Source organism: Pseudophryne corroboree, chromosome 7, assembly GCF_028390025.1.
Source record: "Pseudophryne corroboree isolate aPseCor3 chromosome 7, aPseCor3.hap2, whole genome shotgun sequence".
Classification (NCBI taxonomy): domain Eukaryota; kingdom Metazoa; phylum Chordata; class Amphibia; order Anura; family Myobatrachidae; genus Pseudophryne; species Pseudophryne corroboree.
In genome coordinates this window covers 145,441,369-145,466,887 of record NC_086450.1, presented here as the reverse complement: position 1 = coordinate 145,466,887, position 25,519 = coordinate 145,441,369, and the positions used below count along the sequence as shown (strand labels likewise).

At 45.8% G+C, this 25,519-nt stretch overlaps 1 protein-coding gene across 1 annotated transcript in view; it reads left to right on the top strand.

Annotated features, from left to right (window-relative positions):
• The window catches only part of DARS1 (aspartyl-tRNA synthetase 1), a 311,292-nt gene that overhangs the window by 52,719 nt on the left and 233,054 nt on the right, over nucleotides 1–25,519 (top strand). The window contains exon 3 of the mRNA XM_063933716.1: nucleotides 20,834–20,863. Coding sequence (XP_063789786.1) covers nucleotides 20,834–20,863 — 30 coding nt within the window. The remainder of the gene's footprint in view (nucleotides 1–20,833; nucleotides 20,864–25,519) is intronic.

The following is a 25,519-nucleotide window of genomic DNA, read 5'->3' as shown; positions in this document are numbered from 1 at the left end:
TCCCCCAGCTGGGAAGGCCTACTTTCGGACTGCCACGTTTATTGGAAAATCCAGAGGTTCTTCTAAAGCCACCAGAGGCGCTAGAGGTAAACCACGCAAACCAGCAACTGCCGGTTCACAGGCATAGAGCTCAAGCCCTGTTTCTCTGACGTCCTAAGTGGATGCTGGGGACTCCGTCAGGACCATGGGGAATAGCGGCTCCGCAGGAGACAGGGCACAAAACTAAAGCTTTAGGATCAGGTGGTGTGTACTGGCTCCTCCCCCTATGACCCTCCTCCAAGCCTCAGTTAGGTTTTTGTGCCCGTCCGAGCAGGGTGCAATCTAGGTGGCTCTCTTAAGGAGCTGCTTAGAAAAAGTTTTTAGGTTTCTTATTTTCAGTGAGTCCTGCTGGCAACAGGCTCACTGCATCGAGGGACTTAGGGGAGAGAAGTTCAACTCACCTGCGTGCAGGATGGATTGGCTTCTTAGGCTACTGGACACCATTAGCTCCAGAGGGAGTCGGAACACAGGTCTCACCCTGGGGTTCGTCCCGGAGCCGCGCCGCCGACCCCCCTTGCAGATGCTGAAGATTGAAGGTCCAGAAACCGGCGGCAGAAGGCTTTTCAGTCTTCATGAAGGTAGCGCACAGCACTGCAGCTGTGCGCCATTGTTGTCACACACTTCACACCAACGGTCACGGAGGGTGCAGGGCGTTGCTGGGGGCGCCCTGGGCAGCAATGTATAATACCTTATTCTGGCTAAAAATACATCACATATAGCCCCTGGAGGCTATATAAATGTATTTAACCCCTGCCAGGTCTCAGAAAAACGGGAGAAGAAGCCCGCCGAAAAGGGGGCGGGGCCTATTCTCCTCAGCACACAGCGCCATTTTCCCCTCACAGAAATGCTGGTGGGAAGGCTCCCAGGCTCTCCCCTGCACTGCACTACAGAAACAGGGTTAAAACAGAGAGGGGGGGCACTTATTTGGCGATATGTATATATATATTAAAATGCTATAAGGGAAAAACACTTATATAAAGGTTGTCCCTGCATAATATAGCGTTTTTGGTGTGTGCTGGCAGACTCTCCCTCTGTCTCCCCAAAGGGCTAGTGGGGTCCTGTCCTCTATCAGAGCATTCCCTGTGTGTGTGCTGTGTGTCGGTACTTGTGTGTCGACATGTATGAGGACGATGTTGGTGAGGAGGCGGAGCAATTGCCGGTAATGGTGATGTCACTCTCTAGGGAGTCGACACCGGAATGGATGGCTTATTTAAGGAATTACGTGATAATGTCAACACGCTGCAAGGTCGGTTGACGACATGAGACGGCCGGCAAACCAATTAGTACCTGTCCAGGCGTCTAAAACACCGTCAGGGGCGTTAAAACGTCCTTTTTACCTCAGTCGGTCGACACAGACACAGACACGGACACTGACTCCAGTGTCGACGGTGAAGAAACAAACGTATTTTCCTTTAGGGCCACACGTTACTTGTTAAGGGCAATGAAGGAGATGTTACATATTTCTGATACTACAAGTACCACAAAAAAGGGTATTATGTGGAGTGTGAAAAAACTACATGTGGTTTTTCCTGAATCAGATAAATTAAATGAAGTGTGTGATGATGCGTGGGTTTCCCCCGATAGAAAATTATTGGCGGTATACCCTTTCCCGCCAGAAGTTATGGCGCGTTGGGAAACACACCTTAGGGTGGATAAGGCGCTCACACGCTTATAAAAACAAGTGGCGTTACCGTCTCCAGATACGGACGCCCTCAAGGAGCCAACTGATAGGAGGTTGGAAAATATCCTAAAAGTATATACACACATACTGGTGTTATACTGCGACCAGCGATCGCCTCAGCCTGGATGGGCAGCGCTGGGGTGGCTTGGTCGGATTCCCTGACTGGAAATATTGATACCCTGGACAGGGACAGTATTTTATTGACTATAGAGCATTTAAAAGATGCATTTCTATATATGCGAAACTCTGGCATCAAGAGTAAGTGCGATGTCCATATCTGCCAGACGATGTTTATGGACACGACAGTGGTCAGGTGATGCAGATTCCAAACGGCACATGGAAGTATTGCCGTATAAAGGGGAGGAGTTATTTGGGGTCGGTCCATCGGACCTGGTGGCCACGGCAACAGCTAGAAAATCCACCTTTTTTACCCCAAGTCACATCTCAGCAGAAAAAGACATAGTCTTTTCAGCCTCAGTCCTTTCGTCCCCATAATATCTGCCCAGGGATAGAGGTAAGGGAAGAAGACTGCAGCAGGCAGCCCATTCCCAGGAACAGAAGCCTTCCACCGCTTCTGCCAAGTCCTCAGCATGACGCTGGGGCCGTAAAAACAGGTGCGGTGGGGGGTCGTCTCAAGAGTTTCAGCACGCAGTGGGCTCACTCGCAAGTGGACCCCTGGATCCTACAAGTAGTATCCCAGGGGTACAGATTGGAAATTCGAGACGTCTCCCCCTCGCAGGTTCCTGAAGTTTGCTTTACCAACGTCTACCTCCGACAGGGAGGCAGTATTGGAAACAATTCACAAGCTGTATTCCCAGCAGGTGATAATCAAAGTACCCCTCCTACAACAAGTAAAGGGGTATTATTCCACACTATATTGTGGTACTGAAGCCAGACGGCTCGGTGAGACCTATTCTAAAGGGAGTCACTCAGAGCAGTGATAGCGAACCAGGAAGAAGGGGACTATATGGTGTCCCTGGACATCAAGGATGCTTACCTCCATGTCCAAATTTGCCCTTCTCACAAAGGGTACCTCAGGTTCGTGGTACAAAACTGTCACTATCAGTTTCAGACGCTGCCGTTTGGATTGTCCACGGCACCCCGGGTCTTTACCAAGGTAATGACCAAAATGATGATTCTTCTTCAAAGAAAAGGCGTCTTAATTATCCCTTACTTGGACGATCTCCTGATAAGGGCAAGGTCCAGAGAACAGTTGGACTGAGTAGCACTATCTCAAGTAGTTCTACGACAGCACGGGTGGATTCTAAATATTCCAAAATCGCAGCTGTCTCCGACGACACGTCTGCTGTCCCTAGGGATGATTCTGGACACAGTCCAGAAAAAGGTGTTTCTCCCGGAGGAGAAAGCCAGGGAGTTATCCGAGCTAGTCAGGAACCTCCAAAAACCAGGAAAAGTGTCAGTGCATCATTGCACAAGGGTCCTGGGAAAAATGGTGGCTTCTTACGAAGCGATTCCATTCGGCAGATTTCACGCAAGAACTTTTCAGTGGAATCTGCTGGACAAATGGTCCGGATCGCATCTTCAGATGCATCAGCGGATAACCCTGTCTCCAAGGACAAGGGTGTCTCTTCTGTGGTGGCTGCAGAGTGCTCATCTACTAAAGGGCCACAGTTATGCATTCAGGACTGGGTCCTGGTGACCACGGATTCCAGCTTGAAAGGCTGGGGAGCAGTCACACAGGGAAAAAATTTCCAGGGAGTGTGATCAAGTCTGGGGACTTCTCTCCGCATAAATATACTGGAGCTAAGAGCAATTTACAATGCTCTAAGCTTAGCAAGACCTCTGCTTCAAGGTCAGCCGGTATTGATCCAGTGGGACAACATCACGGCAGTCGCCCACGTAAACAGACAGGGCGGCACAAGAAGCAGGAGGACAATGGCAGAAACTGCAAGGATTCTTCGCTGGGCGGAAAATCATGTGATAGCACTGTCAGCAGTTTTCATTCCGGGAGTGGACAACTGGGAAGCAGAATTCCTCAGCACGACCTCCACCCGGGAGAGTGGGGACTTCATCGAGAAGTTTTTTCCACATGATTGTGCACCGTTGGGAAAGACCAAAGGTGGACATGATGGCGTCCCGCCTGAACAAAAAACTGGACAGGTATTGCGCCAGGTCAAGAGACCCTCAGGCAATAGCTGTGGACGTTCTGGTAACACCAGGGGTGTACCAGTCGGTGTATGTGTTCCCTCCTCTGCTTCTCATACCAAAGGTACTGAGAATTATAAGACGTAGAGGAGTAAGAACTATACTCGTGGCTCCGGATGGGCCAAGAAGGACTTGGTACCCGGAACTTCAAGAGATGCTCATAGAGGACTCAGGGCCTCTGCCGATAAGAAGGGACTTGTTTCAGCAAGTACCATGTCTGTTCCAAGACTTACCGCGGCTGCGTTTGACGGCATGGCGGTTGAACGCCGGTTCCTAAGGGAAAAAGGCATTCCGGAAGAGGTCATTCCTACCCTGGTCAAAGCCAGGAAGGAGGTGACCGCACAACATTATCACCACATGTGGCGAAAATAAGTTGCGTGGTGTGAGGCCAGGAAGGCCCCACGAAGAAATTTCAACTCGGTCGATTCCTGCATTTCCTGCAAACAGGAGTGTCTATGGGCCTCAAATTGGGGTCCATTAAGGTTCAAATTTCGGCCCTGTCGATTTTCTTCCAGAAAGAATTGGCTTCAGTTCCTGAAGTCCAGAAATTTGACAAGGGAGTACTGCATATACAACCCCCTTTTGTGCCTCCAGTGGCACTGTGGGATCTCAACGTAGTCCTGGGATTCCTCAAATCACGTTGGTTTAAACCGCTCAAATCTGTGGATTTGAAATATCTCACATGGAAAGTGACCATGATGTTGGCCCTGGCCTCGGCCAGGCGAGTGTCAGAATTGGCGGCTTTGTCTCACAAAAGCCCATATCTGATTGTCCATTCGGACAGGGCAGAGCTGCGGACTCGTCCCCAGTTTCTCCCTAAGTTGGTGTCAGCGTTTCATCTGAACCAGCTTATTGTGGTACCTGCGGCTACTAGAGACTTGGAGGACTCCAAGTTGCTAGATGTTGTCAAGGTCCTGAAAATATAGATTTCCAGGACGGCTGGAGTCAGGAAAACTGACTTGCTGTTATCCTGTATGCACCCAAAAAACTGGGTGCTCTTGCTTCTAAGCAGACGATTGCTAGTTGAATATGTAGTACAATTCAGCTTGCACATTCTGTGGCAGGACTGCCACAGCCAAAATATATAAATGCCCATTCCACAAGGAAGGTGGGCTCATCTTGGGCGACTGCCCGAGGGGTCTCGGCTTTACAACTTTGCCGAGCTGCTACTTGGTCAGGAGCACACCCTGGCTGAGGAGGACCTGGAGTTCTCTCACTCGATGCTGCAGAGTCATCCGCACTCTCCCGCCCGTTTGGGAGCTTTGGTATAATCCCCATGGTCCTGACGGAGTCCCCAGCATCCACTTAGGACGTCAGAGAAAATAAGATTTTACTTACCGATAAATCTATTTCTCGTAGTCCGTAGTGGATGCTGGGCACCCATCCCAAGTGCGGATTGTCTGCAATACTTGTACATAGTTGTTGTTACAAAAAAATCGGGTTGTTATTGTTGTGAGCCGTCTGTTCAGAGGCTCCTACGTTTGTCATACTGTTAACTGGGTTCAGATCACAAGTTATACGGTGTGATTGGTGTGGCTGGTATGAGTCTTACCCGGGATTCAATATCCTTCCTTATTGTGTACGCTCGTCCGGGCACAGTATCCTAACTGAGGCTTGGAGGAGGGTCATAGGGGGAGGAGCCAGTACACACCACCTGATCCTAAAGCTTTAGTTTTGTGCCCTGTCTCCTGCGGAGCCGCTATTCCCCATGGTCCTGACGGAGTCCCCAGCATCCACTACGGACTACGAGAAATAGATTTATCGGTAAGTAAAATCTTATTTTCCTCAAAGCCTTCAGCATGACGGTGGACCGTGATGCCTAGAGGACTGGCAGGTGGGAGCCCGACTAAAATTTTTCAGTCAAATCTGGACAGGTTCGTGCCAGGATCCCTGGGTCATAGATCTTATTTCCCAGGGCTGCAGACTGCAGTTTCAGGAGCTCCCAGCTCACAGATTCTTCAAATAAGGCTTAACAGTTTCACAAGAGGCAAGTATAACCTTTATAAGACGCCATTCAAAAACTGGTACATACTCTGGTCTTTCTTCCAGTTCCACTTCATCTGCAAAACAAGGGATATTATTCCAACTTGTTTGTAGTACCGAAACCAGATGGTTCGGTGAGACCGATACTGAACCTCAAGTCGTTGAACCCGTACTTATGAGTGTTCAAATTCAAGATGGAGGTCTCTGAGAGCGGTGATCTCAGGTCTGGAGGAGAGGCAATAACTAGTTTCTCTGGATATCAAGGATGCGTACCTTCTCATTCCGATCTGGCTGCCTCCTCAGGCTTATCTACGGTTTGCAGTTCAGGACTGTCACTACCGGGGGGGGGGGGTGCAGTTTTGTGGACGCCGTCCGGTCAACGCAGGCGTGGCCGGACCGAACGGTGGTCGGGCTGGGGATTGATGAGTAGCTCCTGGCCAGCACGCTAAAGCTGCGCTGGTCGGGAGCTACTCTTGAAGTACAAAGGCATCGCCGCTGTGCGATGCCTTTGCACTTCTGCGGGGGGGGAGGGGGGGTGGCACTGACATGCGGGGCGGGATAGCCCTGTGCTGGGCGTCCCCCCGCATGTCAGTGTGAATGATCGTAGCTCTGCTAAATTTAGCACAGCTACGATCATCTCGGAATGACCACCATAATTCTGTACCTAGACGATCTTCCGATAAAGGCACCGTCCAGGGAGCCTTTAACAAAAGATGATGATGTTGGACAGCATTGGCCTCTCAACCAGACTACTCCTGAATCACGAGTGGATTCTGAACCTACCAAAATCACACCTACAACCAGCACACAGGCTTCCTTTCCTGGGAATGATACTGAACACAGTCTCAAAAAGTGTCCCTTCCCTTGGAAAAGGCATTGGTAATCCATTCGATGGTTCGGGCTGTCCTGAAGCCAACCCGGATCTCGGTACATTTGTGCATTCGCCTTCTGGGGAAAATGGTGGCCTCTTACGAGGTGCTTCAGAACGGAAGGTTTCATGCAAGGCCCTTCCAGCTAGATCTGTTGGACAAATGGTCCAGATCGCATCTTCACATGCACCAGAGGATCCGTCTGTCGCAAAAGCCAGGATCTCCCTCCTGTGGTGGCTACAGACTTCTCACCTAGTCGAGGGTCAGAGTTTCGGGATTCAGAATTGGATTCTGCTAACAACAGACGCAAGCCTCAGAGGTTGGGGTGCAGTTTCAGGGAAGATGGTCAAGTCAGGAAGTAGTCCTTCTAATAAACATCCTGGAACTCGGGACTATATACAACGCCCTTCTGCAAGCCTCCTCTCTTCTTCAGAATCAGGCCATTCAGGTCCAGTCGGACAATGTGACGTATATAAACCGACAGGGTAAAACGAAAAGCAGAGCCGCAATGTCAGAGGTGTCAAGAATTCTCCTCTGGGCGAAAAAACACGCCGTGGCGTTGTCAGCGGTCTACATTCCGAGAGTAGACAACTGGGAAGCAGACTTCCTCAGCAGACAAGACCTGCACCCGGGGGAGTGGGGCCTTCACCTGGAGGTGTTCAGGTGGTTGACACGTCGGTCGGGATATCTACAGATCGACATGATGACCCCTCAACTCAACAAGAAGCTCAAGCGGTATTGTTCCAGGTCGAGAGACCCACGAGCAGTGGCGGTAGACGCTCTGACAACTCCGTGGGTCTACCAGCTGGTGTACGTGTTTCCTCCACTTCCTCTGATCCCAAGAATTCTAAAGGGAATAAAAAGGGAAAAGGTTCAAGTAATCCTCATTGCTCCGGACTGGCCACGAAGGGCCTGGTATGCGTATCTTCTCGAGATGCTGATCAAAGATCCATGACCTCTACCTCTTCGCGAGGATCTTCTGCAACCACGGCTACATTTAACGGCATGGAAGTTGAATGGCTGATTTTAACCAGGAGAGGGATTCCTGACAAGGTCATCCCGACTGTGATCCAAGCCAGGAAGGGGGTAACGTCTAAACATTACCATTGTATCTTGAAGAAATATGTCTCTTGGTGTGAAAGCAGACAATCTTCTGTGGTGGAATTTCATATGGGACGTTTCCTGCTTTTTTTGCAGTTGGGAGTCGATGTGGGCCTACGTCTAGGCTCCATAAAAGTGCAGATTTCGTCCTTGTCTATTTTCTTTCAGAAACAATTGGCATCTCACCCTGAGGTCCAGACCGTTCTTGAAAGGTGTTCTGCACATCCAACCTCCCTTTGTGCCTCCCACGGCACCTTGGGACCTCAATTTGGTGCTGCAGTTCCTCCATTTGGATGTGTTTGAACCGTTACAGGAGGTTGACGTCCAGTACCTTACATGGAAGACCGTCACACTGTTGGCCTTGGCTTCGGCAAGACGTGTGTCGGAGCTAGGGGCGTTGTCTCACAAGAGCCCCTACCTAATTTTCCATGAGGACAGAGCTGAACTCAAAACTCGTCAGCAATTTCTTCCTACAGTGGTGTCTGCGTTTCACATCAACCAACCTATTGTGGTTCCGGTTGTTACGGACACCTCTGCTACTTCAAAGTCTTTGGATGTTGTGTGGGCTTTGAAGGTGTATGTAAAGAGAACAGCTCATCATAGGAAATCGGACTCGCTGTTCGTTCTCTATGATCCCAATAAAATTTCAAAGCAGTGTATTGCACGCTGGATCAGGCTCACTATCCAGCATTCTTATTCCACGGCAGGCTTGCCGGTTTCAGAATCTGTACAGGCCCACTCTACTAGGTCGGTGGGTTCTTATTGGGCGGCTGCCCAGGTGTCTCGGCTTTACAGCTCTGCCAAGCAGCTACTTGGTCCGGTTCGAACACGTTTGCTAAGTTTTACAAGTTCGATACTTTGGCCTCTGAGGACTTTCAGTTTGGTCAATAGGTTCTGCAGGAACCTCAGCGCTCTCCCACCCAGTTTGGGAGCTTTGGTACTTTCCCATGGTACTAAATGGATTCCCAGTATCCCCTAGGATGTAAGAGAATTGAGGTTATTTTGATGTCTGGAGAACGCAGTTTCCGTGTCATAGCTGCAGATTTTAACAACCGGCATCCAGAAAGACCTCCAATTTCACATAACACTATCAGGTGCCTAATTTCCAAATTCAGAGAAACTGGGACTGTGGCTGACAGGTCACGGAATGGTTGTCCAAAAAGTGCTACTGACGAGACAACCTCAACAATGGTTTTGGCATCCTTTGTGAAGATCCCACAATGCAGCACACAACGTTTGTCAGCAGAATGACCTCAATTCTCTCCTCTTTTGTCAAAGCCATCTTCAGTCACCTGCAACAACAAAAAAGGGTTGTAACTTTTGAACCCTAACTGCTATTTCAAATCTGTTTGCAGCAATAAACTTTTCTGAAAATACTGATGTTTGACATGTTACACGATCCCCTTTCCATTTGAAAAAACTGACTTGGATTCAAGATGGCCGATATCAAGATGGCGCCCATGTTTGGTACATACCCTAAAATATAGGCCACCTCACCCATACCTTACTGGAGTGTTCTGTTTTCCAATTTCCTGCACAGTTTTTGAAACAAAAGGGTGTACTGCGACTTTTGAAGCACCCTGTAGAATATTTGTTCATATCGATATCTTTCTTACGCTATAAAAAAAGAAAAGTAATTCCTTAGCAATTCCCATATGGCGATAATGTATTAATCGGAATATAAATAAGGGACTACCTATTCACCATCCTTAGAGCCTTCTTTTTAAAAAACATTTTTTATTTCCAAGCCCACTGGTCGACTTGTCGTGTTTATGTTGCATCAAAGAATATTGGTGATTGTCATTATCATGTTGAACACAGTTTAATTGCAATCCATAATTTGAGTAACCCAATAAATGATTGTACATTTTAGCATTTGTAAGTCCCATTAAATTGGATTTACCCATTTTTATAGTAAATATTTTTGTGTCACAATCTGATTTACAAATAAATTATTCTTTTATTTGTTTAGAAAACTGCACTTCTGATTCATAGTATCTGCTTATTTAAAGACTTTACCTATTAATATTAAAGTATTCTACTGTAAGGAGTGGGAGAACTTGCGTAAGATTTGTGCTTCTCCTCTTCCTGCTTATTCTGCATTAGCCAATGCGCCAATTGCATTCTGCTAATAGATGGTATTCTGCAGAGTGCCCACCTAATTGGGAACTTAGCTAGTGTATTTGGGGAAGGAAGGCATCCAGGTGTGCAGGAAATAAAGATACCCAAATGTGAAGAACCAGGTACCTGGAAACAGCCATCACAAAGGAATAAACATAACTGTTAAGTAGAGATGACTTTTTATTACTGCGCTCCAGAATGTAATGCAATCATACAAAGGAGAAATGACTGCATGATTCTTGTAAATAGAATAACTGGTTTTGAAAAAAATGGGAATGTTTAAGATTGTATTCATTCCAGCAGAGTCCACAGGTTATCCACAGGATAAAATTGGGATATGAGGTAGCGACAGCGGATTGGCACCAAACGGTCAAAGCTTTTCGGCCTCTCAGCATGCAATGGGCCCGTCCCTATATCCCCACCTCCTGGCTCAGGCAAATCGGTTTTTTGTTTGGTGCATCAGGAGCCGGACCATGGTCAATGGGCTGCTGGTTTTTAGCAGCCATAAGCTTTTTGATTTTATTTTTATAGTCTTACTATGTTTTTTGAGCGATCTTTCTAAAAGCATCTTATATGTACCTTGGAAAGAGTCGCTCCAGCAACTCCCCACAGGGTCGCGACAACGCATACCCACGTGTACAGTGCTGTTTCGGGGGGTGCCTATGTAGGATGTACTAGCAAGTCCAGCAGATGTTACCAGGCTGTGGCTGGAACACAGGGAGTAGGTAAGACATCGGTTCCGCTTAGTAGGGGAAACGCGAGACACAGCCGCACTATTTTGGGTGGAGACTACCGAACAGTCGCTGACGCGGCTGCCACCTCGGGTGCACCAGCACTAGACCTCAGGGATTATAGGCTCCAGGGGTAGTATGAGGCCGCGATCCCTAGGGTTGATGTCAGCAGTGGGGTGTGAGACGCTCCCTTAGTCGACCCTCCCCCAGTTCATGACCAGTTTCCTCCGAGTTTCCTGCCATGAACGGAGTTACTGCTTCCGTCTGAGACGCTGTGTATCTAAAAGGACCCAGTCGCGGCATAGGCAGCTGTGTGGCTGGTGTGTCAGTGTTCACTTGGGCGTCTGTGTTCACTGTAGCTTAATGGGGTGATTGTGTACACTAATAGCATCTGGATCCACTCAGCGTTAACTAACGTATTGATCGATCCTGGAGCGGTGTGCAGTCTTTGAAGTTTTCCTGTATCCCACTCTCCTGAGCCAAGTGATACAGCACTAAGTCTTTATCTACCTTTGAGTACGAATAGTTGGATTAGTGCCTGATGCATATGAGTCTGTAAAACTATTACTGCTGTTTATTTCGCTGTGCGACTGAATACGTTTAAACTCCTTTATAAGGTAATGCAGTAATATGTTTCTCCTACATACCTGAAATGTATCTGTAGTTAATTATGTGTTCATATTGTTTATTATACTAATGTATAACCTGTGACTGATTGCTAGTGTGATTGCTGACTTTACTAATTATTCTGTCAGTCTTCTGTGTATTCCGATCCTCAATGCTGGTGCAAAGCAGGGAGGGATTTGATTGTATGTCACTTTAACAAAATTTCAAGTGATTGCAGTCACAAATTGTGTAGTAACACTGTTTATTTATCATGTCTAATAGAGGCAAGGGTAAGGAGGATGCACTCTCCACAGCAGCACCAACACTCATTTCATGTTTATCTTTTAAAGTTGGGTTAACCTCTCAGGATCTGGTTCAAAATGGATTATGTGCAAATTGTTTTAACTTTCACTAAAGCCTCTTAAATAATCCGAGGCAGGCACAGGTTCAAGTTGAACTCCCATGGGTTACTTTTGCACAGACATTATCCAGTATAGCTGAGCGGATAGCTCCTATACCAGTGATAGGTTACCCTATTAACCCTTACATGCAACATTCCACCTGGGGTTTATCACATTCAGCACAGGAATTGGTAGTCTTTCAACAAAAGCAGGCTGAAAGGCCGGGGGTAAGTAAATTACATAGACATGAAACAACATCTTCACAGTCTACACATGTTTCAGATGAGGACTCGTCGGAGTATGATGCTCATCACACTCTGGGTCTGCAAACAGAGATGAGGATGAGGAGGAAGGCCTCATCTCCATGGACATACCTGAGCTAATTAGTGCTGTGAAAGCCATTCTATCCTTAGAGGAGGCAGCAGAGCCTTTGTTAAAATCTAAGGCACCTGTGTTTAAACGTCCCAAAACAGTTAGGACTGAGTTTCCTGGGTCGGATCAGCTGACGGAAATTATGCAAGAGGCCTGGGTTACACCCAATAAGAAGTTTAGGATTCCTTTTCCGGCTGCTGACTGTTTAAAAGGGAGGTGGCTCCCAAAGTAGATATACATGTCATTCGGTTGGTGCGGAAATCTACATTACCTCTGCCTTCAACATCATTAAATGATGTCACGGATAGGGAGATAGGTGGCTTTCTAAAAACCATTTTCTCTTTGTCTGGGCAATCATCAGACCAGCCATGACTTCAGCCTGGATGGCAAAAGCAGTGGCAGCCTGGGCTGATGCATTGGAGGATGATCTTTCAATGGCTTCTAGAAAGCAAAAATTCCGTATTGCACATATCAAACAGGCGGCTATTTTTATGGAAGAAGCAGCTTTGGATATATGGGTACAATTGCCTCTCAGGTATCAGCCTCAGCAGTAGCAGCTCGCAGAGCGGTTTGGCTACGTACAGTACATGGAAAGCTGATATAGAATCCAAGAAGGCTCTGGAGTCTTTGCCTTTTACTGGAGATTTTGTTTTTGGTAAAAAATTAAACAGTATTTTGGAGTCGGAAGCAGATTCCAAGAAAGTAAAGTTTCCTTCCATACACAAATCCAAGCCTAGATTTTGGCCCTTTTGTACTCAAGGAAAAGCAAAAAGGAAAGGGTTATGGTAAACAGTCTCAATCTGACAAGTCTGGTAAGACTAAAAAGCATTGGGCTACCAGAGGACCGGCTTCCAAATCAAAAGATAAGCCATCAGTGTGATGGTGCGGCCCTCCACCTGGCAGATCCCAGGGTGGGAGGCCGACGACTTAAGTTTGGCCAGATCTGCCAGCAATCTACCACAGATGCCTGGATGCAAGAAGCGGTATCTCACGTTTATGCTTTTGTTTTCAAGAAATACCCTCCTCAAAAGTTTTTTTTGTTCCAGACCATCTTCAGTGGAAACGAAGGCCATGGCTTTGCAAGAGGCACTGCAGAAGTTGCTTCAGTCAGGAGTGATAATTACAGTTCCTGCGCAACGAAGACGAGGTGTTTTTTTTTCCCAACCTGTTTCTAGCCAAATGGGTCGTTCCAGCTCATACTCAATCTCAAAGTACTGAACAAGTACATTTGCGTGCTTTGGTTTCATATGGAGACTTTACGTTCCATTATTTTGGCCATGGAGCCGGAGGATTTTATGGTATCCCTGGATATCCAGGATGCTTATCTACATGTTCCTATAGCACTGTCCCATCAGTGCTATCTCAGGTTCGCTATCCTCCAGCATCATTTTCAGTTTCAGGCCCTACCATTTGGTCTAGCCACAGATCCTAGAATATTCACCAAAATTATGGTGGTGATGGCATCTTACCTCCGTCAGCAGGGGATAAGGATTTTTCCATGCCTCTACGACTTATTAATCCTGGCACAGTCTCAGGAATTGCTTCAGTGTCAGCTGCAACAGACAATAACTTGTTTACAGAGACACGGTTGGCTCATAAATTGGACAGAATCGTCCCTGGTTCCGTCACAACGGATGACTCATTTGGGGGCTGTGCTGGATTCGGGTCTTCAGAGAGTAATTCTACCTCTGAACAAAATATCCAAAATTCAGTCAAGGATTCAGGAGCTTCTACACAGTCAATGGGTATCCATTTACGCCGCAATGCGGGTGATGGGGTTGATGGTGTAAGAAGGTCATTAACTTGGTGGCTACAGACATCCCATCTGGACAATGGGAGACCCTTTTGGATATCAGATTGGGAAATTGTGACAACGGATGCCAGTCTTCAGGGCTGGGGAGCGGTGTCAGGAAGGAGTTGCTTCTACGGGTAGTGGACCAAGGAAGAAAGTTGCCTGCCTGTAAATATATTGGCACTCCGGGCCATATATATGGCACTTATTCAGGCAAAGGACATCCTTCAGGAGAAACCAGTCCAAATCCGCTTGGACAATGCAATGACAGTAGAGTACCTCAACCATCAGGGCAGAAACTCGCAGCCAGAATGCAATGAAGGAGGTATGTCACACGTTAAAGTGGGTAGAACTTCATAATCCAGCATTGTCCGCAGTGTTCATTCCGGGAGTCCTAAATTGGGAAGCGATTTTCTCAGTCAACACGCCATTCATGCAACCGAATGGACTTTACACCCAGAGGTCTTCCAATTACTGGTAGACAAATGGCGGTTTCCGGAGATGGATCTCATGGCGTCACGTCAGAACAACAATGTTCCCGCATGTAGGTCAAGAACAAAGGATACCAAAGCGATCTTTGTGGATGCCCTGTGTGTTTCCACCAATTGCCCTGTTACCCACCTGGATCGACTGTCTTTAACGGCGTGGCTCTTGAGACTTCCATCCTGAAAGCAAGAGTATTCTCACAACAGGTAATTCAAAGAATGTTCTTAGCAAGAAACCTTCCTCAGCTCGCATTTATCACAGAATATGGCAAGCCTATATTCAATTGTGCAGTTACCGGAAATTTGACCCTACATTGGCCCTCATTCCGAGTTGTTCGCTCGTTATTTTCCTTCGCATCGGTGCGATTTTCCGCTAACTGCGCATGCGCAATGTTCGCACTGCGGCTGCGTCAAGTAAATTTGCTAAGAAGTTTGGTATTTTACTCACGGCATTACGAGGAATTTTCGTTCTGGTGATCGGAGTGTGATTGACAGGAAGTGGGTGTTTCTGGGCGGAAACTGACCGTTTTATGGGTGTGTGTGAAAAAACGCTGCTGTTTCTGGGAAAAACGCGGGAGTGGCTGGAGAAACGGGGGAGTGTCTGGGCGAATGCTGGGTGTGTTTGTGACGTCAAACCAGGAACGAAACTGACTAAACTGATCGCAGTGGCAGAGTAAGTGTCGAGCTACTCAGAAACTGCTAAGAAATATCTATTCGCAATTTTGCGAATCTTCCGTTCGCAATTCTGCTAAGCTAAGATTCACTCCCAGTAGGCGGCGGCTTAGCGTGTGCAATGCTGCTAAAAGGAGCTTGCGAGCGAACAACTCGGAATGAGGGCCATTATTCAGAGTTTCCAGAGTCTTAGCATTCCGTCAGGCAGGAATGGACAAAGGTCTACAGATGGCTTCCTTCAGAGTGCAAGTGTCAGCATTGACTGTCTGGTTCCAAAAGAAAATTGCTAACCTACAAGATGTGCACACTTTTTTCCAGGGAATGCTGCACATTGTACCTCCTTTTGTTCCTCCTACAGTGCCTTGGGACTTAAGTATCCACACCAACAGCGCTTTTATAAAGTAAAACCAATTATAATGTAAATATCACCATTACATCCCTTATTTGCAGTTTCTTGTGGTGGAACCTTCAATGGATATTGATTGATGTAGTTTCTCCAGGTTATAACGACATATGGGGAGATATAAGAACAAGAAACCAATGTGTAGTATGTTCCTTCTATATGTCAGCTGAATCTTTTACAAAAGGACTAGTAGTGGTTCTGAGCGTACCCCACTCACACTATATTCAGATATTTCTAAGCTCATCAAGGTTTCTTTTTCAATACCAAGGCCTGATTCACTTGAACTACGCCTGGTAAGATAGATGTGATCAATAGTATATTGGTGGAGCGTACCCCAAAACTCACACTCGCGAGATGGGTGGTAAACACATCAAGGTATCTTTAGAGACTTGTAAATGTCTAGATGGAGCGTACCGAAAAACTCACACTCATAGGGGCAGTAATACACACATCAAGGTATCTTTAAGGTGACAAGAAAGAACTGTGGATCCACTTATGCGTACCCAAACTCACAGTTCTTAAAGTCTTCGTACTCCCATCAAGGTATCTTTTAGGTTCAAACTCCCCTGTCCAGTATTCTTAATGGTGACGTTCTTGCCTCCCCAATTGAAGGAACTCAATCTCCTCAGGTTTTATATGGGGGGGTACAAAAATTTATTGGCAGTCACGAATACAGACAGATTGTCTTAAAACCATAAAAAACACACAGTATACAAAAATGGAACAATTCCTAGGCAGAGCCGGCAAGGAAAAAAAACTGGAAGGGGTTCCCAAAAAAGCACGGGATATCCCCTTTAAATAAAAACAAAGATAAAATCTAACGAATAAAAAAATCCGGAAAAAATTGTCACTACTCACACTCCTGCTTGTCAACGCGTTTCGGCCCTGGCCTGGGCCTTTATCGAGACATGGTGGAGTGTGGTTGTGACTCGATATTTAAAGGACAGTTGTCCAATCAAAAAATACAGGAAGTGATGTCATAATTAAATATTAATTTTATTTTTATAAATCCTCCTTGCCGTTTCCGCAGAGGATTACAAAGTGCATATTATTTTCACAAACAACCTCAATAAATGTATGTTTTTAAAGTGTGGACCAAAGATTTTATATAAGAATTCACATTACTAGAGCATTTCTTTATTTTACGCCGGACCGGAAGTGCGGCACCGCTAGGCATCATGGAGATTGTAGTACGTTCAATCATATGCCTCGGGCGGACTTTCTGCTAGTCATTTCCGCTCCTGAGGTTTCTGGGGGACGTAGTCCTCTTGTGCTGTATCTTTTCAGGCGGAACCCGTCATACCCGGAAGTATCGTATTTCCGTCGACGGGATTCATGGGAAATGTAGTTTCTGAAGTTTGTAATGAAAAACAAAGTCCCGGACTTCACCGTTTCAGTTATACTATGATGATAATGATTCCTATGAGTAAATACAACACACAAACTATATGAGTGTTTCTGTAGGAGAACATAATATATAAAAGGTACAATATATATAGAAAAGGTATATTAAAAAAAGGGGGCAATGTTATAAAAGAAAGTTCTTTCATAAATTATTACACACAATTAGCAGCACAGAGTCGGACCAATCACATGAACCATTTAAGCTCAAAGTCGTTATTTAAGCCTGTAGGATGCAATGTATTATAATTAAAAATACAGTTCATTTCCATTTTGGCCAAGCTTGTTGCTGTGTTGTTATTACGCTGAGAGCTTTTTATATGTCTTAGACCACAAAACGCACTGATGTCTGAGGTGCGACACTCATGTATTAATTTAAAATGGGCAGAAAGCGAGTGGGAGTCCAATCCTTTTTTAATATTTCTAATATGTTCTCCCAGCCTGATTTTAAACGGTCTTGATGTACGCCCTATATAAGTTAGATTACACTTGCATGTAATAGCGTATACTATGTTCTTTGTATCACAAGTAATAAAATCCCTAATCTCAATGGTTTTCCCATTGATAGACGTTTTTTCTATTTTATTGCACCCGTTGCTCTTGATGTTCAAAAGGTTTTTTCAGATGCGGGAATTGCATGGGCTGTAGGAACATCAAGAGCAACGGGTGCAATAAAATAGAAAAAACGTCTATCAATGGGAAAACCATTGAGATTAGGGATTTTATTACTTGTGATACAAAGAACATAGTATACGCTATTACATGCAAGTGTAATCTAACTTATATAGGGCGTACATCAAGACCGTTTAAAATCAGGCTGGGAGAACATATTAGAAATATTAAAAAAGGATTGGACTCCCACTCGCTTTCTGCCCATTTTAAATTAATACATGAGTGTCGCACCTCAGACATCAGTGCGTTTTGTGGTCTAAGACATATAAAAAGCTCTCAGCGTAATAACAACACAGCAACAAGCTTGGCCAAAATGGAAATGAACTGTATTTTTAATTATAATACATTGCATCCTACAGGCTTAAATAACGACTTTGAGCTTAAATGGTTCATGTGATTGGTCCGACTCTGTGCTGCTAATTGTGTGTAATAATTTATGAAAGAACTTTCTTTTATAACATTGCCCCCTTTTTTTAATATACCTTTTCTATATATATTGTACCTTTTATATATTATGTTCTCCTACAGAAACACTCATATAGTTTGTGTGTTGTATTTACTCATAGGAATCATTATCATCATAGTATAACTGAAACGGTGAAGTCCGGGACTTTGTTTTTCATTACAAACTTCAGAAACTACATTTCCCATGAATCCCGTCGACGGAAATACGATACTTCCGGGTATGACGGGTTCCGCCTGAAAAGATACAGCACAAGAGGACTACGTCCCCCAGAAACCTCAGGAGCGGAAATGACTAGCAGAAAGTCCGCCCGAGGCATATGATTGAACGTACTACAATCTCCATGATGCCTAGCGGTGCCGCACTTCCGGTCCGGCGTAAAATAAAGAAATGCTCTAGTAATGTGAATTCTTATATAAAATCTTTGGTCCACACTTTAAAAACATACATTTATTGAGGTTGTTTGTGAAAATAATATGCACTTTGTAATCCTCTGCGGAAACGGCAAGGAGGATTTATAAAAATAAAATTAATATTTAATTATGACATCACTTCCTGTATTTTTTGATTGGACAACTGTCCTTTAAATATCGAGTCACAACCACACTCCACCATGTCTCGATAAAGGCCCAGGCCAGGGCCGAAACGCGTTGACAAGCAGTAGTGTGAGTAGTGACAATTTTTTCCGGATTTTTTTATTCGTTAGATTTTATCTTTGTTTTTATTTAAAGGGGATATCCCGTGCTTTTTTGGGAACCCCTTCCAGTTTTTTTTCCTTGCCGGCTCTGCCTAGGAATTGTTCCATTTTTGTATACTGTGTGTTTTTTATGGTTTTAAGACAATCTGTCTGTATTCGTGACTGCCAATAAATTTTTGTACCCCCCCATATAAAACCTGAGGAGATTGAGTTCCTTCAATTGGGGAGGCAAGAACGTCACCATTAAGAATACTGGACAGGGGAGTTTGAACCTAAAAGATACCTTGATGGGAGTACGAAGACTTTAAGAACTGTGAGTTTGGGTACGCATAAGTGGATCCACAGTTCTTTCTTGTCACCTTAAAGATACCTTGATGTGTGTATTACTGCCCCTATGAGTGTGAGTTTTTCGGTACGCTCCATCTAGACATTTACAAGTCTCTAAAGATACCTTGATGTGTTTACCACCCATCTCGCGAGTGTGAGTTTTGGGGTACGCTCCACCAATATACTATTGATCACATCTATCTTACCAGGCGTAGTTCAAGTGAATCAGGCCTTGGTATTGAAAAAGAAACCTTGATGAGCTTAGAAATATCTGAATATAGTGTGAGTGGGGTACGCTCAGAACCACTACTAGTCCTTTTGTAAAAGATTCAGCTGACATATAGAAGGAACATACTACACATTGGTTTCTTGTTCTTATATCTCCCCATATGTCGTTATAACCTGGAGAAACTACATCAATCAATATCCATTGAAGGTTCCACCACAAGAAACTGCAAATAAGGGATGTAATGGTGATATTTACATTATAATTGGTTTTACTTTATAAAAGCGCTGTTGGTGTGGATACAGATTTCAAATTTGTGTTTTTGTGAGTTGTATTTGAGGTGTGGTGACACCTCTTGATATCTGTTATACCATTAGCTGCCAGGCGCCTGTTCTGGGACACCCCCAAAAAATCTTTGCCCTTGGGACTTAAGTTTAGTCCTAAAGGCCCTTCAAATTACCCCATTTGAACCACTAAAACAAGTGGATCTTTAAATGGTTGACAGCTAAAGTTATCTTTCTACTGGCTGTTGCCTCAGCTAGAAAAGTTTCAGATTCAGGGGCTTTGTTATGTCGCCCTCCTTTTTCTGATGTTTTTTTTTTTAATCCAGATAGAGCGGTTCTCAAATACAAATCTGGGTATCTTCCTATGGTGGTGTCTAAATTCCACCTTAACAAAGAAATTGTAGTCCCGGCCGTTCGGAGGCCGGACCTTTCTGCGGGAGATACATCGTTGGACGTAGTCTGTGCTTTATGGATCTGCGAGGATAGCCTGCTGATAAGCAGACACTGGCGAGGTGGCTTTGGATAACGATTTCAGAAGCATATTCTCATGCTGATCTCCCTGTTCCGTCTAATGTCTCTGCTCACTCTACTCGTAAGGTAGGTCCATCATGGGCAGCACAACAGATATGTAAGGCAGCCACATGGTCTTTCATTAACACATTCATTAGACGTTATGCTTTTGATACCTTTGCCTCTCAGGACGCAGAAGTCGGGCAAAGGATTGTCCTATCCAGTCAGGTGCGTCCCCACCACTAAATTGCTTTGGGACATCCCAATGTTATCCTGTGGATGACCTGTGGACCCTGCAGGAAAAATAATCGTTATGGTAGACTTTACCGTTGATAACGGTACTCCTAAGTCCACAGAATCCACAGGGATCCCACCCTGACGCACCTGATTTGAGGATCCTTTCACTCACTAACCTTCCTTCTTATACGGAAAGGTGTGCATGTGTGTTCTTCTCACCTGATTAGGGCTCTCCGTGATGCTCCTACCTTGAGCTTTGGAAAACAACTGATTTGCCTGAGCCAGGCGGCGGGGATATAGGGACGGGCCTGTTGCATGCTGGGAGGCCGAAAGCTTTGATTGTTTGGTGCCAATCCGCTGTCGCCATCTCGTATCCCAATGTTATCCCATGGATCCTGTGTACTTAAGTGAAATAGCATTATCATTGGTAAGTCTACCATAACGATGATTTCAGCCATAGGGCAACAATAACGCAGTATAGAATCATCTTATCAGTGGATTTAAAACAAAGTCATACATTGTGTTCCCCACTCAAAAAAGCATTTTGCTCAGGTTGCTGAAATATGTTTTTTTTTTTTTTTTTTTTTACATTAGGTATCTGAACAGCAGACAGATGAGGGAGAGGTAAGCATTTGTGTAACTTGTCAGAGACAAAGGGAGTACAGTTGTCAGCTTGTGGGTGTTATGCAAATGTGTCCTCATCTACCCTCAATACACCACACAGAAGAAGATGACTGGCGTGAGTGAGCTGAAAGGTCCTGTGTAACTCGGCTAGGGTCTGATGTATTTTGCAGAAAATCCGTCTTAGTCGCAACACGAAGTAACTAGGTAGGACGCACCAGGAGACTATGCTGATTAATGTGATATGCCACACTTGTATATCTGTGTGTGACCGAGTCTGTATATGGAGCACAACAGTACTTGGTATGAAAAAAAGTTGCAGTTGACACATTGAGGCACTTCATATTACCAGTTATTTATATAGCACACACATTCCACAGCGCTTTTACAGAGAGAATATTTGGCCATTAACAGCAGTCCCTGACCCAGCTTACAATCTATATTCCTTACCACGTGTACACACACACATTCACACTAGGGTTAATTTTGTTTGAAGCCAATTAACCTAACAGTATATTTCTCATACGTCCTAGAGGGTGCTGGGGACACCAAAAGATCCATGGGGTATAGACGGGATCCGCAGGAGACATGGGCACCCTAAGACTTTGAAAAAGGGGTGTGCACTGGCCCCTCCCTCTATGCCCCTCCTCCAGACTCCAGTTTTAGAAGTGAGACTGGACGCACTACAGGGGGCTCTACTGAGTTTCTCTGAAAATACTTTTTTGTTAGGTTTTTTATTTTCAGGGAGTCTGCTGGCAACAACCTCCCTGCTTCGTGGGACTAAGGGGAGAGAAGTATGACCCACTTCTAGTGAGTTCCAGGGCTCTGCTTCTGGCTACAGGACACCATTAGCTCCTGAGGGTTTGATCGCTGGGTACGCTCAGATGCTCGCTCCCGCAGCCGGCCTTCACCCCCCTTACAGAGTCAGAAGGCAGGTGAGTAGAAGAAGAAAGAAGACTTCAGTGACGGCATTTCCCCGAGGTACCGCGCAGCGGACTGACGCTGCGCGCCGGGCTCCCGCTCATACACACAGCACTATCTGGGCGGGGGGGCGCCCTGGGCAGCTTTAGGATACCTCAATAAAACTCTGGCAGGGGGACATTAGTGCTAGACACTGTCCTAACCCCCACCAGTATACTTTATATTATAAAAGAGCGGGATGGAAGCGCGCCAATACGGGGGCGGAGCTTCGTCCCCACAGCTCACTCAGCACCATTTCCTCTCCGCTGGCTGCAGAGACGCTGGTCCTTCCTCACACTGCTGAACAAGTATCAGGGTGCAAAACGGGGAGGGGGGGGGGGGGGTCCAGGTTATTTGGTGCAATATTATATAATATAATATAATTATATAAAATGCCCCAGACTACAGGTCTGGGGCATTTTTGATTAATCATGCTGACCCATTTATTTAGCGCTGGGGTGTGAGCTGGCATATTCCCTCTTTGTCTCTCTGAAAGGATTCTCTGTGGGTCTGTCCCCTATAAGCCCAGTGTGTCTGTTAGTGGATCTTACACGTGTGTCGGCATGTCTGAGGCTGAGTGCTCTTCACAGGAGGAGGCTGTATTAGAGACACAAAAGGCGGTGGGGGTGACCGTGTCGGCACCGCCGACTCCTGATTGGGTAAATGTACTGAATGCTAATGTAGCTCGTATTAGTAAAAGATTGGACAAGTCTGAGTCTCAGACCCAAACTTGGAAGAAATCTGTGGAAGATATGTTGTTATTGCAAGCTCAGGTCCCCTTGGGGTCACAGAAACGTACGTTTAACCAGTTGGCAGACACTGATACCGACACGGACTCTGATTCCTGTGTCGACTATAGTGATTCCAGATTGGATCCAAAATTGGCAAAGAGCATTCAGTACATGATTGTGGCAATTAAAGAGGTATTGCATATTACTGAGGACCCGGCTGTCCCTGATAAAAGGGTCTGTATGTATAAAAAAAAGAAACCTGAAATAACCTTTCCTCCCTCTCATGAACTGAATGCTTTATTTGATAAAGTCTGGGAAAGTCCTGACAAAAGATTTCAGATTCCCAAAAGGATTCCGGTAGCTTATCCGTTTCCCACGAGGGATATGGAAAAATGGGAGTCACCCCCCATTGTGGACAAGGCCCAATCGCGGTTGTCTAAAAAAGTGGCTCTTCCGTCACCGGACAGAGCAGCCCTTAAAGACCCTGCAGACCGTAAGCAGGAAGCTACGTTAAAATCCATTTATACGACCACAGGGACACTGCTCAGACCGGTCATTGCCTCTGCGTGGGTGAGTAGTGCTATTGAAAAGTGGGCAGATAACTTGTCATCTGACATAGATACCCTAGACAGGGATAACATCCTCTTGACGCTGGGTTATATCAAGGACGTGGCAATTTACCTAAAGGAAGCTGCGAGGGATATTGGCCTTTTGGGATCAAAGGCCAATGCTATGGCTGTCTCAGCTAGACGAGCGTTGTGGATTCACCAATGGAATGCTGATGCTGATTCCAAGAAAAGTATGGAGTCTCTACCGTATAAAGGTAAGGCCTTATTTGGTGACGGCCTTGATGATTTGATATCTACAGCTACTGCGGGTAAGTAATCCTTTTTGCCTTATGTTCCTCAACAACAAAAGAAAACGCACCACTATCAGATGCAGTCCTTTCGGCCTAATAAATACAGAAAGGGCCGAGGATCTTCCTTCCTTTCTACCAGAGGAAGGGGAAAGAGGTAAACGGTCACCAGCCTTGTCAGGCTCCCAGGAGCAGAAGTCCTCCCAGGTTTCTGCCAATTCCACCGCATGACGTTGAGTCTCCTATACGGGAGTCCGCACTAGTGGGGGCACGTCTCAAATTCTTCAGTCAGTTTTGGGTTCGTTCGGACCTGGACCCATGGGTTTCACAGATAATATCCCAAGGGTACAAACTGGAGTTTCAAGACGTCCCCCCTCATCGATTTTCAAATCGGCCTTGTCAGCTTCTCTTCTGGACAGGGAGGTAATTTGCAACGCCATACGAAAGTTGTGTCTAAATCAGGTTGTCATCAGGGTTCCCTGGTCACAACAAGGAGAAGGTTTTTATTCAAGTCTTTTTATGGTTCCGAAGCCGGATGGCTCGGTCAGGCCAATCCTGAACCTGAATTCCCTCAATTTCTACCTAAAAAAAAAAAAAAAAAAATCAAATTAAAAATGGAGTCTCTACGAGCAGTGATCTCCAGTCTGGAGGAAGGGGATTTTATGGTGTCTGTGGACATAAAAGATGCCTACTTACATATCCCCATTTATCCTCCACATCAGGCTTACCTGAGGTTTGCAATTCAGGATTGTCATTACCAATTTCAGACATTGCCGTTTGGTCAGTCCACGGCTCCGAGGATTTTCACCAAGGTAATGGCGGAAATGTTGGTTCTGATTCGCAAACAAGGAGTCGCAATTATCCCGTACTTGGACGATCTCCTGATAAAGGTGAGATCCATGGACCAGTTGGTAAAAAACATGGCCCTGTCTCTGACCGTTCTTCAACAACACGGTTGGCTCCTGAACTTGCCAAAGTCACAGTTGATTCCGGCAACGAGGTTGTCATTTTTAGGGATGATACTGGACACAGAACTACAGAGAATTTTTCTTCCGGTGGAAAAGGCTCAGGAACTTCAGAGCCTGGTCAAACGAATTCTGAAACCACCAAGAGTGTCAATCCATCAGTGCACTCGGTTGCTGGGGAAGATGGTGGCGACCTACGAGGCCATTCAGTTTGGCAGATTCCATGCCAGAGTATTTCAGTGGGAACTGTTGAACAAGTGGTCCGGATCCCATCTACACATGCACCGGAAGATAGTCCTGTCTTCCAAGACCAGAATATCGCTCCTGTGGTGGCTGAACAGCTCTCACCTCCTGGAGGGACGCAGGTTCGGATTCCAGGACTGGATCCTAATGACCACGGATGCAAGTCTCCGAGGATGGGGTGCGGTCACCCAAGGGGTAAACTTTCAAGGAATCTTGTTTCCACATAAACGTTCTGGAGTTAAGGGTAATTTACAACGGCCTTGTGCAGGCAGAACATCTTCGCAATCTGCCCATGCTGATCCAATCGGACAATGTGACAGCAGTGACGTACATAAACCGCCAAGACGGAACAAAAAGCAGAGCAGCAATGGCAGAAGTCACAAAGGTTCTCCGCTGGGCAGAGAAACATACAAGAGCGCTGTCAGCGATCTTCATTCCAGGAGTGGACAACTGGGAAGCAGACTTTCTCAGCCGACACGATCTCCATCCAGAAGAATGGAGCCTTCATCAAGAGGTCTTCACGGAAGTCACAAGTCGTTGGGGAGTTCCTCACATAGACATGATGGCGTCGCTCCTCACATAGACATGATGGCGTCGCTCCTCAACAAAAAGCTTCAGAGATACTGTTCCAGGTCCAGGGACCCTCAAGCAATAGCAGTGGATGCACTGGTGACACCGTGGGTGTTTCTGTCGGTGTATGTGTTCTCTCCACTTCCTCTCATTCCAAAAGTTCTAAAGATCATAAGAAGAAGAACAAAGGTTCGAGCGTTCCTCATTGTCCCAGACTGGCCAAGGAGGGCTTGGTATCCAGATCTTCGGGAATTACTCATAGGAGTTCCCTGGCCTCTTCCTCTGCGCGAGGACCTGTTACTGCAGGGGCCGTGCGTATACCAAGACTTACCGC